This window comes from Pavona decussata, unplaced genomic scaffold (genome assembly GCF_977016875.1).
Source record: "Pavona decussata unplaced genomic scaffold, jaPavDecu1.1 SCAFFOLD_2, whole genome shotgun sequence".
In the NCBI taxonomy this organism is placed as follows: Eukaryota; Metazoa; Cnidaria; class Anthozoa; order Scleractinia; family Agariciidae; genus Pavona; species Pavona decussata.
In genome coordinates this window covers 1,682,501-1,697,500 of record NW_028145426.1, presented here as the reverse complement: position 1 = coordinate 1,697,500, position 15,000 = coordinate 1,682,501, and the positions used below count along the sequence as shown (strand labels likewise).

Sequence of the window (15,000 nt, the reverse complement as noted above, 5' to 3'; positions counted from 1 at the left end):
TTCATTTTTAATGTTACATACGGCATTCATGAAAAACAGGTTTTAGTTAGATTAGTTGTAGTCAGGTTTTGAATTTTGTTTAGGATAGTTAGGTTATTTCTAATTTTTATACTCCTGATGGATTTTACCGTGTTTAAACAAAGATTTATTGATTGATTATTGATTATTGGTCTTATGACGAACAGTTTAGACGGCGTACCGCATACGATCTTAGCCTCCCCTGGGACAAAATCGATCTTGAATTTGGACCGTCACCTTCTCTGGTCTTGCTAAGCCACATTGTTCTGTGTGCTCTAGCCCCTACCACCATAGCGATGACTGTCCCAATCAGGACCCCAGCAGAAAGCCCCGCCGCCCAGCCCTGGTCTGCTTTGACTTCAACAAGCCCTCCGGCTGTCAGCGCCAGTCCTGCTACTTCCCTCATAACTGCCGCCGGTGTGGTTCCAACACACACGCCGCCTTCAACTGCCGCAGTTCCAGACAGTCAGCCAGCAGCAGCACCAAGACCGCCAGTCCCAGCGACCGCAGCAAAAAGTAAAGTGTCACAGCGCCAGCAGAACCAGAGACCCACAGTGTCCACTCCCTTACTTGTAGATAACTTAGTACTAGAATTAGTTAATCACCCTGATCGCTCTTTTGTTAATAATTTAGCTAATGCCCTCCGGTATGGTGCTCGCATAGGTTACCTTGGCCCTCAACAAACCCGGGTGTCACGCAACTTGCTCTCCGCGTCTCAACATCCAGAGGTTGTCTCAGCAAACCTTAACAAGGAAATGCAGTTGGATAGAGTCGCGGGCCCCTTCCCTTCCCCACCACTCCCGGATTTCCAGTGTCATCCCATAGGCGTGGTCCCCAAGAAACACTCCTCAGAGTGTCGAACCATCTATCACCTCTCTTACCCTGAGGGTGACAGCATAAACGATCACATTCCAAAAGACCCCTATTCCCTTCAGTATGTACGGGTGGACGATGCGGTACAAATTTTGCGCTCCTTGGGCCCTGGGGCATTCATGGCCAAGACAGATCTCAAATCCGCCTTTCGCCTTATGCCAATTCACCCTGCCGACTGGAACCTTCTGGGTATTTACTGGCAATCCCACTACTACGTAGATCTTTACCTCCCATTTGGGCTCCGTAGTGCTCCCTTTTTATTTAATCAGATTTCTGATGCCTTGGAATGGATCCTAAAGCATAACTATGGTTTGAGACACGTAATTCACATCTTGGATGACTTTTTTATCGCTGAACCCACGAAACTGGCTTGCTTGGGGAGCTTTAGTACCCTCCTAAAGGTTTTAGAATTCATGGGTATCGTCCTTGATAGTAATCGCATGGCCGACGATAAATTGACCAGAATCAGACAGCTCCTTGATTCTTTCGCCAATCGCCGCTCAGCCCGGTTGGTGGAGCTCCAATCCCTTATCGGTACCCTGCAGTTCGCTTGTAAAGTTGCTGTCCCATGAAGGACTTTCCTACAACGCATGATTAATCTTACTAGAGGGGCTTCCAGCCGTTTTCACCATATTCGTCCAAAACAAGGAATTTTTTCGGGATATCACCATGTGGAAAGCTTTTCTCGCTAAATGGAATGGGCGCTCCTTTTTCCTAGACTCTTTTGTAACTTCTACCCCTGACCTCGAATTGTACACCGATGCTGCCAGCACCATCGGGTTTGGGGGGTATGTTAATGGTAAATGGTTCCAAGGGCGTTGGCCCCCTCACATGCTCATTGACAAACGCAAGGGGATTAGTATCGAATGGCAGGAACTCTTTCCTATTGTACTTGCCTGTGCACTCTGCTACCCCCATTTTTCGGGGAAACGCCTTCAGTTTTGGTGCGATAATGAGAGCGTTGTCGCCATCATAAACTCGGACCATTCCAAAGCTCCCAGAATAATGCATGCATCTGTGGCGGTTAAGTCTGCGTTGCGACTTCCCTCAAGCTCTTGGCATTGCTCGTATCTTGCCATCTCATACCTTTGCCTTTATCTTGTCCGATCCAGCCCGTATGGTGCTGGGGAGATAAGAAAGGCTCTGCCAATACTCTTGTCCTACACCACGTTAGTGGGGAGGTAAGTGAGGCTTACGTTTGTTTTGCGCACATAACCCGAAGTCGTATTAACCTGCCACGGGGATGTGTCCCCCAATTACGCCACCTTGTTGTCTGTTTACTTTGTCTCAATACTGTTATCTAGCTGCATGCTTTGTTAAACAATATTATCGAGTTATGGATGCACGCGGCAAGTTGGGAGATCAACTCTTCAAACTTCCCAAGTGTATCCATAACTCGATATACGCACAGCTAAAAGTATGAACCAATTATTTCATAACATAGTGACAACAAAGTATCGAAAAATGGTACGCGGAAAACAGGTTTTATTTGTGATTGATTACAAAATTATCTCAATGCGCTGTACTGAAAAGCAAAGGTTCTTATCAGCTGTTTACAAACACGCCACAATGGTTTGGCCTATACGAGAAAGTTTCATCTAAAATTGTCAATGAAAATTTGCTTCTTTGAACTAGTTTGTACAAATTAACATTAAGTGACGGAAACCTGAGTTTGTCTCGAGTTGCACACGTCATTTTATGGACGCTGGACCGTGCGCATGTTGAAAAGTGTACCATGGTAACGCCAATAGGAATTAGATAGTAAAAGCACAAGTGACATTGCATGCCTTTTAATTGAAGAGCGTGCGACGAACTAACAACTGGCCCTATATCTTGGTCGATCGGAGCAACAAACTTTGGGTTACGACGGCTGCCCATTATTGCTTTCACGAAAACTGATCGTAAGGTGGAGAAAGATGCAGATAGCACCTTTCGCAATTAAAGAACTTGTGTGCGGCAAGTTACACAATCCCTTTGTGGGCTCCATTACACCGAATTCCGTCTTCATGTTCCCCCCGTCTCTTTGTAGTTTACTAATCGAAGTAACAGTACTCTGTTTGGAAACTGTGAAGAAGGGTACACCATACGAGATTTAAGTCAAATTGGACAGTGGACAGCGATATGAAAAATACGTTTGCAGTCTACAATTTTCATGGTTCAATTCTTAATTTTAGCCGGTTGTGTAATAACTGAATGGGAACAAATACAGAAACGCAAATGCGTGGTGAGTTTTGTATTATTTAAACTGAACATGGAAGGATTGAATGAATGGGTGGTAAACGGATGGGTGGACGGACCGATAATATTGGTGTATAATTAATTTTAATGCTTTTTCAGAGAAAAGATTGTGTTTCCAAAATGGACTTTTGAGTACTTTTGCCTTTACAATATTGAAATTTATTTTCTTAATATCGCATGCAATTATAATCTAGACGGAGCATGGGAATGAAACGATTAAGAGCACGCAGTTTAATTTTCAGTCAATTATCAGGTTTTGGTGCCTGACGGCTATGACATCCTGATGAGGCCTAACAAGGTCGAAACAGCTGTCCATGGCTGCCACTGCCCGGGTAATATGTCTGTGCGCATGCGTATACCATGGATCTTTGTAGTGTGATCCTTGCGGTATAAATTGTTTATATCTTAAAGTTAAGGTGAATGGAGAAAGAATGGGTCGGCGGGCGAGGGAAGAAAACAAAACCAAAACAAACAACAATAACAAAACAAAAAACGTACTTCGTTTGACCTTTGATAGACTAAAAGCGGTAATCGTTAAGATATGTGACATCTCAGTGGGAATGAAAAATACTAAAATTGCAGCCAGGAATGGACATAATACAATCTTAAAAGTGCCGCACTCTGACTTGAAAAACGTTAAAACAAAGCTTATCATAGACTTATAAAAGACGTTTCGGCCGAAAATCAGTCTTTTATAAGTTTATGAGAAGCATTGTTTTAACGTTTCTCAAGTCAGAGTCCGATACGTTTAAGATTGTATTATCTGAGCGGGAAATTTACTTCTTTTCAATTCTTCTTTTTCTTTTTCGTTTTCTTTGCTCTATGACTGTTTTCCTGAATACAATCCCCACCATTTTGTTCTGGGGCGCTTTCTTCAATTAAAGGTTGTTTTTCTTCTCGTTTTCGTTTTGAGGTTTTTTGTTTGACTTCCCGTCCGTCAGCAGGCCTGGAAAAAAAATCAAACAATAAATCAATTTAATAAGGAAAGAGAACATTTAAGAAGTCTGTTAAGCGTTTAATCTTTGTTCGCATATTGACATCGATTCAAAAGGGAAGAGGAAAGAAAGGACTGGGCTAATACTAACGCACATGGACCTAAAATGCTTTGCTTCCAACAAGAACGACATCTATATGTAAGATACTGACCGTGACAAGCTTGAGTGGATTGTGTTACAAATACTCTTGATGTCAGGCGCCTTTTTAATTAACGCACTCCCTTGGATTAGCGTCACTGCTTCCTTGAGTTTATCGGTTTTCAACAAGGCGAAGACCTGAATGAAAAAGAAACCTAAGCATTACAAACATTACTGTTTCAATAAACTTTCAGTGTTACGTGCGGAGAGTAGCGACTATCTGTCGAAATGCTACAGCTGCTAGTTTAAACTAGCCAGGCTGGAACATTTTACCGGTTATTGGCAAAAGAAACGACAAATTAATTACAGCTACTGACATCAAATGGCTGAAAAAATGTGTTAACCTTGCACGGTTCTCGGTTTACGGGAAAATTCAAACCGATTTGGCTGCTTTCGTTCGGCTCTGTCGTGCATTCTTGAAAAGTCTAGAAAGTTTCTGGGTCCCGATAAACTATGTTATAGGCACAGTGTTCTTTGCCAGAAATTCGATTTTGATTTTTAATAATTTTAAAAGCTAAAACGTTGAACACTTTACAACTTAAGATAAAAAAAACTACACTGGATTTGTTTGCACGAAAAACTACCACTAATCAATTGAAACCGGATCCTCTGCAGCTGCCAAAGAGCTTTCGGGTCCGACAAGTAATCTTCTTATCCCTTTTCTACAGATTGCCGGTTGCTCACAAACTAACTCAATGTGTTTCTTAATCTTGGAAAACTTTAAATGTTTTTTCCTTTCAAAATTATTAAAAATTGAATTTTTGGTAACGAATTTCGTGCATGTAGAATAGTTTTTCGGATTCGAAATCTTTTCGGGAGGGTCGAGAAACGCACGCCAGGTGCATAACTTCATGCTCAATGTCTTTGATGCTTAGCGTTGGCGTTTCAGCCACAAGAAAATAAAAAATTATTGCCCTATTACTGTTTTAGTTCACATGAAATGAAAGATAATTAGTTGTATTGTATATATAAACTCATACGTGGGATAACGCAAACTCCAGGGCATAGAGAAGGCAAATTACACACGTCACTGTCATGAAAATCCAGCTTCTTCGGTTAAAAACGTCCAAAAACAACCACCAATGTGAAGGTAAGCAGTAATCACATGACTGCCAGCTAGCGGTTTGCGGTTAGCCCTAAACGTGGTTTTATTGGTCTCTAAGTTTACTGAAAGGAAACCTGGTAGCTTAAAGCTATAAACGCACGCGTTGAAAATTAACGAATGCAATTTATCAAAGAAAAATCAAATACTACCTCCTCTGTCTTTTTTGCTTCGTTAATAAGCTTGGCTGTAAGTTTCAGTAATTCTCGAAGCTGCTTCACTTTCAATTCTGTGTCAGACGCGGAAGCCGTGGTCATGAGCTGGAAAGAAAACGAAAAATAATCCACTTAGAATCGTCAATTCAGAAGAATTTTTACTTAACTTTGCTCCTTTTACCGCAGGCCTTTGGAATTATGCACCTCAATTCCACATAATGGCCAGTAGGTAAGGTAAATGTGTCAAATCCATGGCAATATCAACAAACGTAGACACTGATGAACTCACCGAACTCAGCGTTGTTTGCAAGGTGGGGACAATATCTTTGATGTGTTGCGAATGCTCTGTTGTCTGGTAAAAAGGTAAAAGAGTTACATGGTTGCACCATAAACAGCTCACAAAGCAGTAACGCCACATGATTACATATTCACTTGACACTCACTTTTTGGGACATCAACTGCAACAGCATCGTACAAGCTTGGCTCTAAAGTACAAACACAAACGTTAGTTGCGTGTTGGTAATCAAAAGGTGTTTATGTGAAACCCTAGTAACAAAGAGGTACACGTTGTGCTTCGCATTTTTCTAGATTTGACTTTTCTTTTCTTAATCTGCAACCAATGCAGCCAAATGGTTGTCAGGTCTGGAATCCGTATTTAGTGAAGCACATCAAAAGTATAGAGTCGATACAGAGGCGAGCTACTCGAGTCATTTGCTGATCAGAGAAAGACTTGGGGTCTTGAAATGGCCTTCGCTTGAGTCACGAAGGAAGTTTATCTGCTTAGTGCAAATGTAGAAGATTATTTTCGGAGACTGTGACATAGATCCTCATATGTTTTTTTATTTTAATGTATTAGCGAAAACGCGTAGGAGCCATAATTTCAAGATAAGACCTAAGAAGACACGTACGAATTACTTTAAATTTTCATTTTTTAATCGCTACATAACAGACTGGAATAGTATTCCATCAAATATTATGCATGCATCTTCATTAAGCAGTTTTAAATCCTATCTTTTCGATCATTTGTGTCAATTTTAAATCAGGTGTAACTCGTTAGGTTAGCTTTGGGCCGTTTGTAAATTTTACTTCATAACTTTTAGTATCAATTTTAGTAGGTAATTTAATTAAGCTAGTTTTGGGCTAGTCTGAAATGTCAGCTGTCTCCTCCCCCTAACCCACAGGGGGGGAAACTTAACTCCCATACAAAGAATATTCTCCAATATTAAACATCTATAAAAATTGAAAAAAAAAAAAAAAAAAAAAAAAAAATTAAATGTGGCCCAAAACTAGTCTGAAATGCCAGCCGTCTCTCTCTCCCGCGCCCCCTGTGGGTTAGGGAGAGGAGACGGCTGGCATTTCAGACTAGTTTTGGGCCACATTTAATTTTTTTTTTTTTTTTTCAATTTTTATAGATGTTTAATATTGGAGAATATTCTTTGTATGGGAGTTTAGTTTCCCCCAATTATTCTCCGGTCATGCGCTTTTTATATCTTTTGTAATTTCATTTTTATTGTACATATACTAGCATGGCAAAGCATTATTAAACTTAAACTTAAACTAATTATAAACCAACGACGACGACGACGACGACGACGACGACGACAACAACAAAAACAAAAACAACCAGTGTTAGCTCTCCGTTTTTCAGAATTTTCAAAAGAAAGCTACAATTAAAACCGATTTTAAGGAGGGGCAATTGGATGCGTTACATGTGGTTTCCGTGCTCGGCGGGTTGCTCTGTTAATAAAATTGATGACGTTGGATTTGGTTTGATGGAAAGGAAGCTATAAAAAATCAAAATAAGGAAGTCTTTGTTAAATCAACTAAAAAGTAGAAAGCTGCACTAGGATGGGAACAAGTTTCGTCTCTTCTGAGGTTAAAGAAAAATTACCTTCCTGAAGGTGTTTACTGCAGATTCAAGGTACTTCGCCAAGTCTGGAGCCAAATGCCAACCAAGATGCTAAAGGAAAAAAAGAAAGGAATACACTGAAAAAAAAAATGGCTACAAAAATAAGTGCGCTCTCTGTTTGTCCAAAACAGGAATCCATCTTCCATGAATGGGGCAAGGTCTGTTATACGTGGAGGTTAAGGCTGGTGACTACATACGAAGTCAGTGTAAAAGTAAGCGCAAGTACAAACACAAGGATATCTACACGAGTGAAAAGAACAACACACGGTTTCATATACGGGCAGTTTCTTAAATTTATGATCACTATTGCATGACAAAAGTTCAATTTAGCAGACTCTGTTTTTGGTCAAGACTCGTGCTTCAGCTTATGACTGTGGTTTCCCAGTTTAAATGGAAGGAGAGCAACGAACCACTCAAAAACCTAAACAGTTACACACACAAGTCCTTTTTCTTGCGCTTGTCGTTATTCATTATGTGCTTGAGCTTACAGTTATGCTTATGTAGGCGTCCTGCATGTAATCAACCAGTGGAGCCTTTATAAATGATGAGAAACGCATAAAATACTCACTCACCGGAAAACGGCTGATCAATTCCGTGAAGAGTACTGGGTGAAGATGCGTGCTTCTAGAATGACAAAGAGACAAACGGTGCCAATGAAGTATATCTCTAACTCTTCAAGTCTCGGTGCAAATGCACCTTCTTTCCAATTTAAGTTTTAATGCCATTAGGAATTTATGAGAAAAATACAGAGAGAGTAATGCTGGACAAAAATTGGATACAAATTGATTGGGATGTGCATGCACATGTCACTTTTATTTACGTAAACTTTTCATTTCATTTACTTTCCCGAAATGTCTTGTTTTGCTAATTGGAAAAACATTAATATTTGGTACCACTAACTAAAAATAATTTTTGCTTTCTAGCTTCTGTGACTGTGGTCGGTCAATTGTCAGAGATGAATACCATTACAAAATAACTCGCTTTGTTAAGGTAAGGAATGTGCTTTGCACCTCTTTTCCATGAAGTCCTTGAGAGCCTTTTTAAAAATTGCTCCCACCTTTTGAGCATTCAGCAGGCTCACCTGTAAAGAGAATGTAAACTAAAGTCATGCAAATGCATTGTAAATAAAAGCATAGTGGCACTAGAAAATACGGAGCGCGTGAAAGTCAGTGGAAAAAAAATGTAGATATCACAAGAAGCTCAAACCGGACGTAGAATCCACAACGACGAAAATCACAATGTACTTCTCACAATTCGGTTTTGAATATAAATAAGTATTATTAATACATTAATAATAAATCTCTACAGGTGTTTTCAGTGCTTCTTTTAAAGGGCGTAGAAAACTCGTTTGAAGCAAGGGGAAAAAGTTCACCCTGAACGTGATGTCATTGAGTCATGGTCCTGAGACAAGCTGCTGTTATAAACAGCGATTGGAATCGCTCTTCGAACAGCAGAACATACTCTTTCGGTAACAAAAGCTTTTGTTAATGCTTTTCTGAACACAAGGTATTCTGGACTCCCTTCAAATAACCGTCCGTCCTCCTTCGTTTAAACTGAAAGTTGTTCTCTTAGTTTTATGAAATCGAAAAATATGGTATGCCGAGAACCTTCTTTATGAAAATTTGTAATTGTACTGACTTTTTTTTAGCGAATTCACTCTACTGATACCGAAGAAATCATATCTTTGTGAGCAGATGTTTTACGTACTTTCGTTGCATCCCTGTCTTGTTGCAAAACATCAGATTCCTGTGGATGTGAACCTCTTAATACACGTACCTGTGGATAGTGGATTAGTCAGCGTCAAGATCTATCAAATGTATGGTTTTATTACCAGAGTTGATAAGGCTATTTGGCCACCGTAAAGAGATTCAAGTGCTGATATTTCGAGCGTTAGCCCTTCGTTAGAGCGAATCAATCCATCTACCTTCGCTCTGACGAAGGGATATCGCTCGAAACCTCAGCACTCGAATCTCTTTACGGTAGGCAAATTACCTTACCCTGTAGTGTTACGTCCACTCCCCACAGACGTAACACTGCAGCTTCTTTAGAAACTAACCTCCTCATTTATTTGTTAAGATCTATCAGACATAAAATGTAAGGCGGGAGGCAAAAAGAAAGAATTTAGATGAAAAGAAAACAAATACTTCAGAAGGAGTACTTTCACTACCCGTGAAATAGATTTTGGAGTAACACTTAACTTAATTCTCTAAATCTTTTGTTTCCTTTTGGCAAACAAACCTTTTACAACCCCTTTTCGTGGGAAGGGGCTCATGATATCGAAAATGAACTTTGTTGACTTTAAAGTTCAAGAATGACCATCTAAAGAATTAAAAAAGGAACTTTCAAAATGTAGCTAAAAACACCAAACACCAAGTTCTAGGGGTAAAACATATGATATCAGCCACATTATATGTAACGCCTCTAAGACGTTTGGTGTTTAAAGGTTGGAAATGTTCAAAGTTTGCAAATTCGTCTTACCAAGTATAAACAGCCGCGTGTTATGAGCGACACAATCACGATGGAAGGAGCTGGCAGTAAAATGAAAGGAGAAAATAAAGGAGACAAAGAAGACAAATATAAAATGTAAATGAGTGTGAATAATAGCAGCATTTACAACAAGATACACGAATTGAGTGAAAGATGGCAGCTTTCTCTGCAACTACTCTAGTTGGTAAAATCACGGCAAAGTTGTCTTTCAGTCTTGTAGGAATGCATTTACATGTGGTAAAACCTTTTTTCCACAGGGAAGAATTCACCAATGTTTCTCATTAGGTGTTCCTATTTTCTAGATATGATGATGATAATTACCTTTTAAGAATGAGAACATATTTCTTGCTTCCAGTTATACGTGTAAAGAAAGGGTGTAAACACCAAATTTGAGACGTTTGCAACGTCTTACATGGTTGGTCGAGAAGACAAAAGAACGAACACAGAACAATGCTCCCAACCCTAAAAGCAATGCAGCTTCAGGTTATAAGGATCGAGTGAAAATAGAGCTTTTGAAAGGTGCAGGTCTACTGAAATTTGAATTCCTGACCGAACTTGAATCAAAATACAGGAAATTGCAATCCAGCAACAGCAGCAGCAGCAGCAGCAGCAGCACTACCACCACCACCACCACCACCACCAACAACAACAACAACATAAATCAAGATTGTTAAATTTACTAACCTGACGTAGCTTTTTGGACCAAGTGTTCAATTTTATCATGAACATCACTGGGATCAAGGGAGGACGTTGGAGGGAGCTAAAAAAGAACGCAGGATTTTTGAGAATCTCCTGATGTACAATGTCACAATATCTTATTAATGAATGCTTGGCTTCTAGACACTCCACGTTCCATAGGATTGTCCCACGAAGCTATTGCTGTTCAGTTTAGGAAATAGAAAACGTATGCAGGCTTCAGTGGCGTATGGTTATAGCAGTTGGCATCTGCAAAAAACTTACAATAGCTTAAATTTAAATTGATAATACTGATAATGCTTCCTTGTTCAAATAAGTGTCGATCTACCTTCAAGACTTTTTTCCAATTCAAGATAGATAAAAAATACTGAATAATGATAGTACACAGCTTGATTGAGAAATAGCGCTGCTACTAGCAGCAAACCTCTGAACAAAATAAAGAGATCCAAGAAAAAAAGAGAATACTGAACAAGGCCCCCTGTGCCTAGAATTATTGTCTGACAGATCACCTCTTTAGATGTGCATAACTTGTTTTTAAACAGCCCTTGAGCTCTTTCGCCCAACGTGCGGAAATCCTTAGAATTAAGTGATGACCAGGCCACGTCAAGCAACGGATTAATCAATTCCTGGATGAGAAAAAAAAAAAGAAAAAAAAAAAGAGAAGAAAGGAATCATCAACAGGTATGCCAATTACGCCGCTTTATAGCACACGTTTACCCTAAGGGTAGCATTGAAGCCATGGGTAATCCAAGGTAGGTAGCATTTTTTTTTTCACATAAAAGACAATATCATGATGTCCGAAGAGGTCGACTAGTTAGATGAGTTAGGCCCAGCACGTTTGATAAGTCTTCATGAGGGTTCTTCGATTATTTCTGTCCTATCAAACCGATGGTATTCCAGAGATGTCCAAAATATGATACGCTTGAAGTCCCTTTGATCTTTTTCCATAATGTGGTCACAAAAATATTTTTGTGACAATATTTCTTCTTGATACACCAACGATTTCAAATGAACTGCTGCAAGCAACTGCTGAACTTAAAACGCGATAATCCAAAGCATAAAATGAACACTTTACAACTGACTTTTACTCACCAGAATGAGAGGATTGGAAGATTGCTTCTTAATGAAAATCTCGATTAGATCTAGAACCCTGGGAAAAGAAAAACAGTCAAATTGTCTATATATTAAGAGAACATTTCTTGACCCTATGGTGGCAGATAAATCTACCAAGGAATCGTTAGTCTTCGGCCCCATCGTTCGAAAGACGATTTACATTAATTCGCGATCAAAAGTTAGCCAAGGATTTCATCTCGCTCTCGTTGAAAATGTTTTTAAAAGGTAATTTTATACCAGGGGTATGGGAAAGCCAAATTCACAACTACAGGGTAAAAGTATGTTGGAAGAACCGTTATTGATAAGTAAATAAAACTGAATCAATGTTAGCTGACATAAACAAGACCATGTTGGCTAGTATACAGTCCATTGAAGACACGTTGTCCTGTGCAAAGTACTGTATGAATAAATCGTAAACGATGCGGCCTGATGAAATATTATCGGGTGATCTAATAAGCTTGCGCGTATTTCATGGTTCCTCCTCTCTCTGTCCGCGAGAAATATGCAAATTGTAAGCCCTAAGAAACGCACGTACTGCAAATAAGTTTACGGTTAAAACGGTTCCCAAAAAGCTGTTGGGTCTTATCATTCATGGTTTATAACTATTACCCGACAACGTTTGTGTCAATCGAGTGTATTTCATCTGTCTTTGAACGAAAAGAACGCAGTGCTCTTCAGCATGCATGCCTTGCGTCTAGTGAATGAAAACAAGTTAAACTAAAATCTTGATGATAACTACCTCAACTTGAAATGAACAATGATCTTTGTGGCATCTGTCGGAGGGAAAACACAATTAATAAAAATGCTTAAGAAGAAACATTCCTATTTATTAGACAAAAGAACAACTTCTCCACTCGGAATCCAATGGTTGAAAATGAAGATTTGACAAAAATAATAGTTACTTTAATAAAGTTTGAAACGTTTCGTTTTGATGGAATGAAAATTATGAGCGCTAAAAATTCAGCAACACTTATAAAGAATTTCACTCCGAACGGCAGCCAGTTACCAAAGGGTACAAGAATCGATAACAGACCAACAAAGCTGCGAACTTCCAAACACCTATTTCACTAATTCTGTTACAGTCAATCCAGGTCACGCGGGAACAGTATTTCCAAGAATGAAATGAACATTCGAATTTCTCTTTGTAATGTCAGACGTGTGAATGGAATGTTGGACATTTCTCTGGAAATCGTTCCGAAAAAGACGCATTAAATGAAAAAAAGATATAAAATACTTGAGAAACAATTGTTATTCTTGAAATATTCAATTTTGCAATGTAAAGAAACATTCATAGCTTTATACCGTCAATAAGCTAGGGAAATTTATACGGGAACTCTGAAATCTCGTTGGGGATTTTCAAAACTGACATGTAAATTTCAAAACTCCGTTCAAATTTCAAAAATATCGCTCACGCGTGACCTGGGTTGACTGTAACACAATTGGCATTCAAGCTGACTGACGTACAACAACATTCGCTACATTACAAGTGTTTTTAGTGAGAGTAAAAATGAGGTACTGGCTGCCCGAAAAACCACGAAGGGACAAGAAAGACAGGGCAGCCATACTTGGAAGAAGAAGAATGCAATAATAGGGTCACGCACACGTACACATTATTACTCATTGTCTTAAATTGCTTAAGAGACAAGTGCTTCTATTGATTCATCATTCTCTTGTAGTGATCACTCTGATGTCCGGGTGAAGGTATATGGTTTGTAGGGTATAGCACACCTTATGGCACTACATTAACCCTGACCTTTCTTCTTGTCCTTTTCCTTTTTGGCTTGCAACCGAGTCTTAAAAACAGCAGCAAGAGCATCATCGAGCTTCATCATGGCTTCGTCATCCAAGTCTTCGTCACTGCTGCTTTCCTACAAAAGTTTAAACACCATTCTCATCTGAACAAGGAATTTAAAAATCGACAACAGCTTGTGTAGTATGGAAACAAGATACATGGGACAGGGCTTTTGTGGAGAAAGGAGCAAAAACCACACATAATTAATGTAATGTATGAAGTACCGATTTTTTCTAGCCTTTAGACGGCTTGATCCTCATAGATTCTGTCACAAACAAGTTAGTTCGTGGTGATGGTCCCTAGCTGTTGTGTCCTGTAAGTGCATTGTACAAATTTTAACTTCATTTCTGTGCATACCCGTTCAAAAGAGCCTGGTTACAATCAGTGGATAGATGTACATAATGATCACTTTACCTTATGTAGACACTATCTTGTCAAGTCTACGGTCGTTTTTCCCTCATTTTCAATTTGCAAAAAAGGTCAACAACTAAACTCGATCCCGACCGAAATCCACTATTTACACTAAAATCTGTTTCGACCAACCTCGTTATCCATGTCAACCATGGCTGGGCCAAGAGCGGCTTGTACCTCGGCTCTGAATGCCTCATCAACTTCTCCACCAATGTCCTCTTCATCGTCTGAACTGTTCGCTTCCTCTTGATCATCATCATCCTCGTCATCTTCGTCTTCACTTTTAGTTCCAATGGCTGCCTCCTAAAATGTCATATATAAATTAGATTTATTTAGAGGCAGGCAAACTATTGTTCTGAATATCTAAGACCAGTGCCTAACAAGGTCAGTTCTTAGATTTTTTTCACCAACTTCCAGTGGATAACTGAATAAGTACGAATAGATACCAGAGAAGTACTTAGTGAAGAGAAACTAGTTCCAGAAAAAGATGCTTGTTTCCACATAACAACCTTTGTTTTTTTCGCTTTTTTCGCTTTTCTTACATACAAATTTATTAACATTTTATGATCCATGACGTTTTAACTTTTAGAATTAAAGCGTCGGTGCCCAAAGGTTGCAGGTAAACGAATTTCTTGCCAAGCCAAACGATGGTGACTACAGTCATTTTCCCCATGCCACGCCATGCCAATCTCTATATCTTGTGCAATAGCCCTTTTCACGGTTGATTGAGGAGGTGTATGTTGATATAAACGCTGTAACTCGTATCAATCTTATGTCACTACTTCGTTAGCTTGCATTTAGCTTTCTAAATAATAATTAGTCATTTAGGTGTTTTATTTATTCATTTAATTATTTTCTTATTTAATTCTCTTTCTCTTTGTTTAATGAATCCTTTCTATTTTTGTGCTGTTAATTTTCTGTTCCTTTTGAGCGTGCAAACAACTGTAAATGCTACCCACCTCGAATAGCCCTTGCTAACTGTGGGTATGCAACATTGTAATTTGTCTTTTCTCATAATAAATTGTTGTTGTTGTTGTTGTTGATTTTTCTCATTTGCATTACAATGTTATCCA

At 39.2% G+C, this 15,000-nt stretch overlaps 1 protein-coding gene across 2 annotated transcripts in view; it reads right to left on the bottom strand.

Annotated features, from left to right (window-relative positions):
- Nucleotides 1–2,362: 2,362 nt before the first annotated feature.
- Nucleotides 2,363–15,000, bottom strand: part of LOC146489939 (myb-binding protein 1A-like protein) — a 33,775-nt gene continuing 21,137 nt past the window's right edge. For both annotated transcript variants that reach the window (XM_085113018.1, XM_085113069.1), the window contains exons 23-38: nt 14,060–14,230; nt 13,478–13,592; nt 12,464–12,497; nt 11,704–11,761; nt 11,121–11,237; nt 10,600–10,675; nt 9,907–9,956; nt 9,136–9,204; nt 8,439–8,509; nt 8,001–8,052; nt 7,411–7,479; nt 5,963–6,004; nt 5,809–5,871; nt 5,517–5,624; nt 4,276–4,400; nt 2,363–4,075 (exon numbers count right to left, since the gene is read on the bottom strand). In XM_085113018.1, the coding sequence (XP_084969144.1) occupies nt 3,916–4,075; nt 4,276–4,400; nt 5,517–5,624; nt 5,809–5,871; nt 5,963–6,004; nt 7,411–7,479; nt 8,001–8,052; nt 8,439–8,509; nt 9,136–9,204; nt 9,907–9,956; nt 10,600–10,675; nt 11,121–11,237; nt 11,704–11,761; nt 12,464–12,497; nt 13,478–13,592; nt 14,060–14,230 (1,380 nt within the window). In that variant the 3' untranslated portion in view covers nt 2,363–3,915. The remainder of the gene's footprint in view (nt 4,076–4,275; nt 4,401–5,516; nt 5,625–5,808; nt 5,872–5,962; nt 6,005–7,410; nt 7,480–8,000; nt 8,053–8,438; nt 8,510–9,135; nt 9,205–9,906; nt 9,957–10,599; nt 10,676–11,120; nt 11,238–11,703; nt 11,762–12,463; nt 12,498–13,477; nt 13,593–14,059; nt 14,231–15,000) is intronic.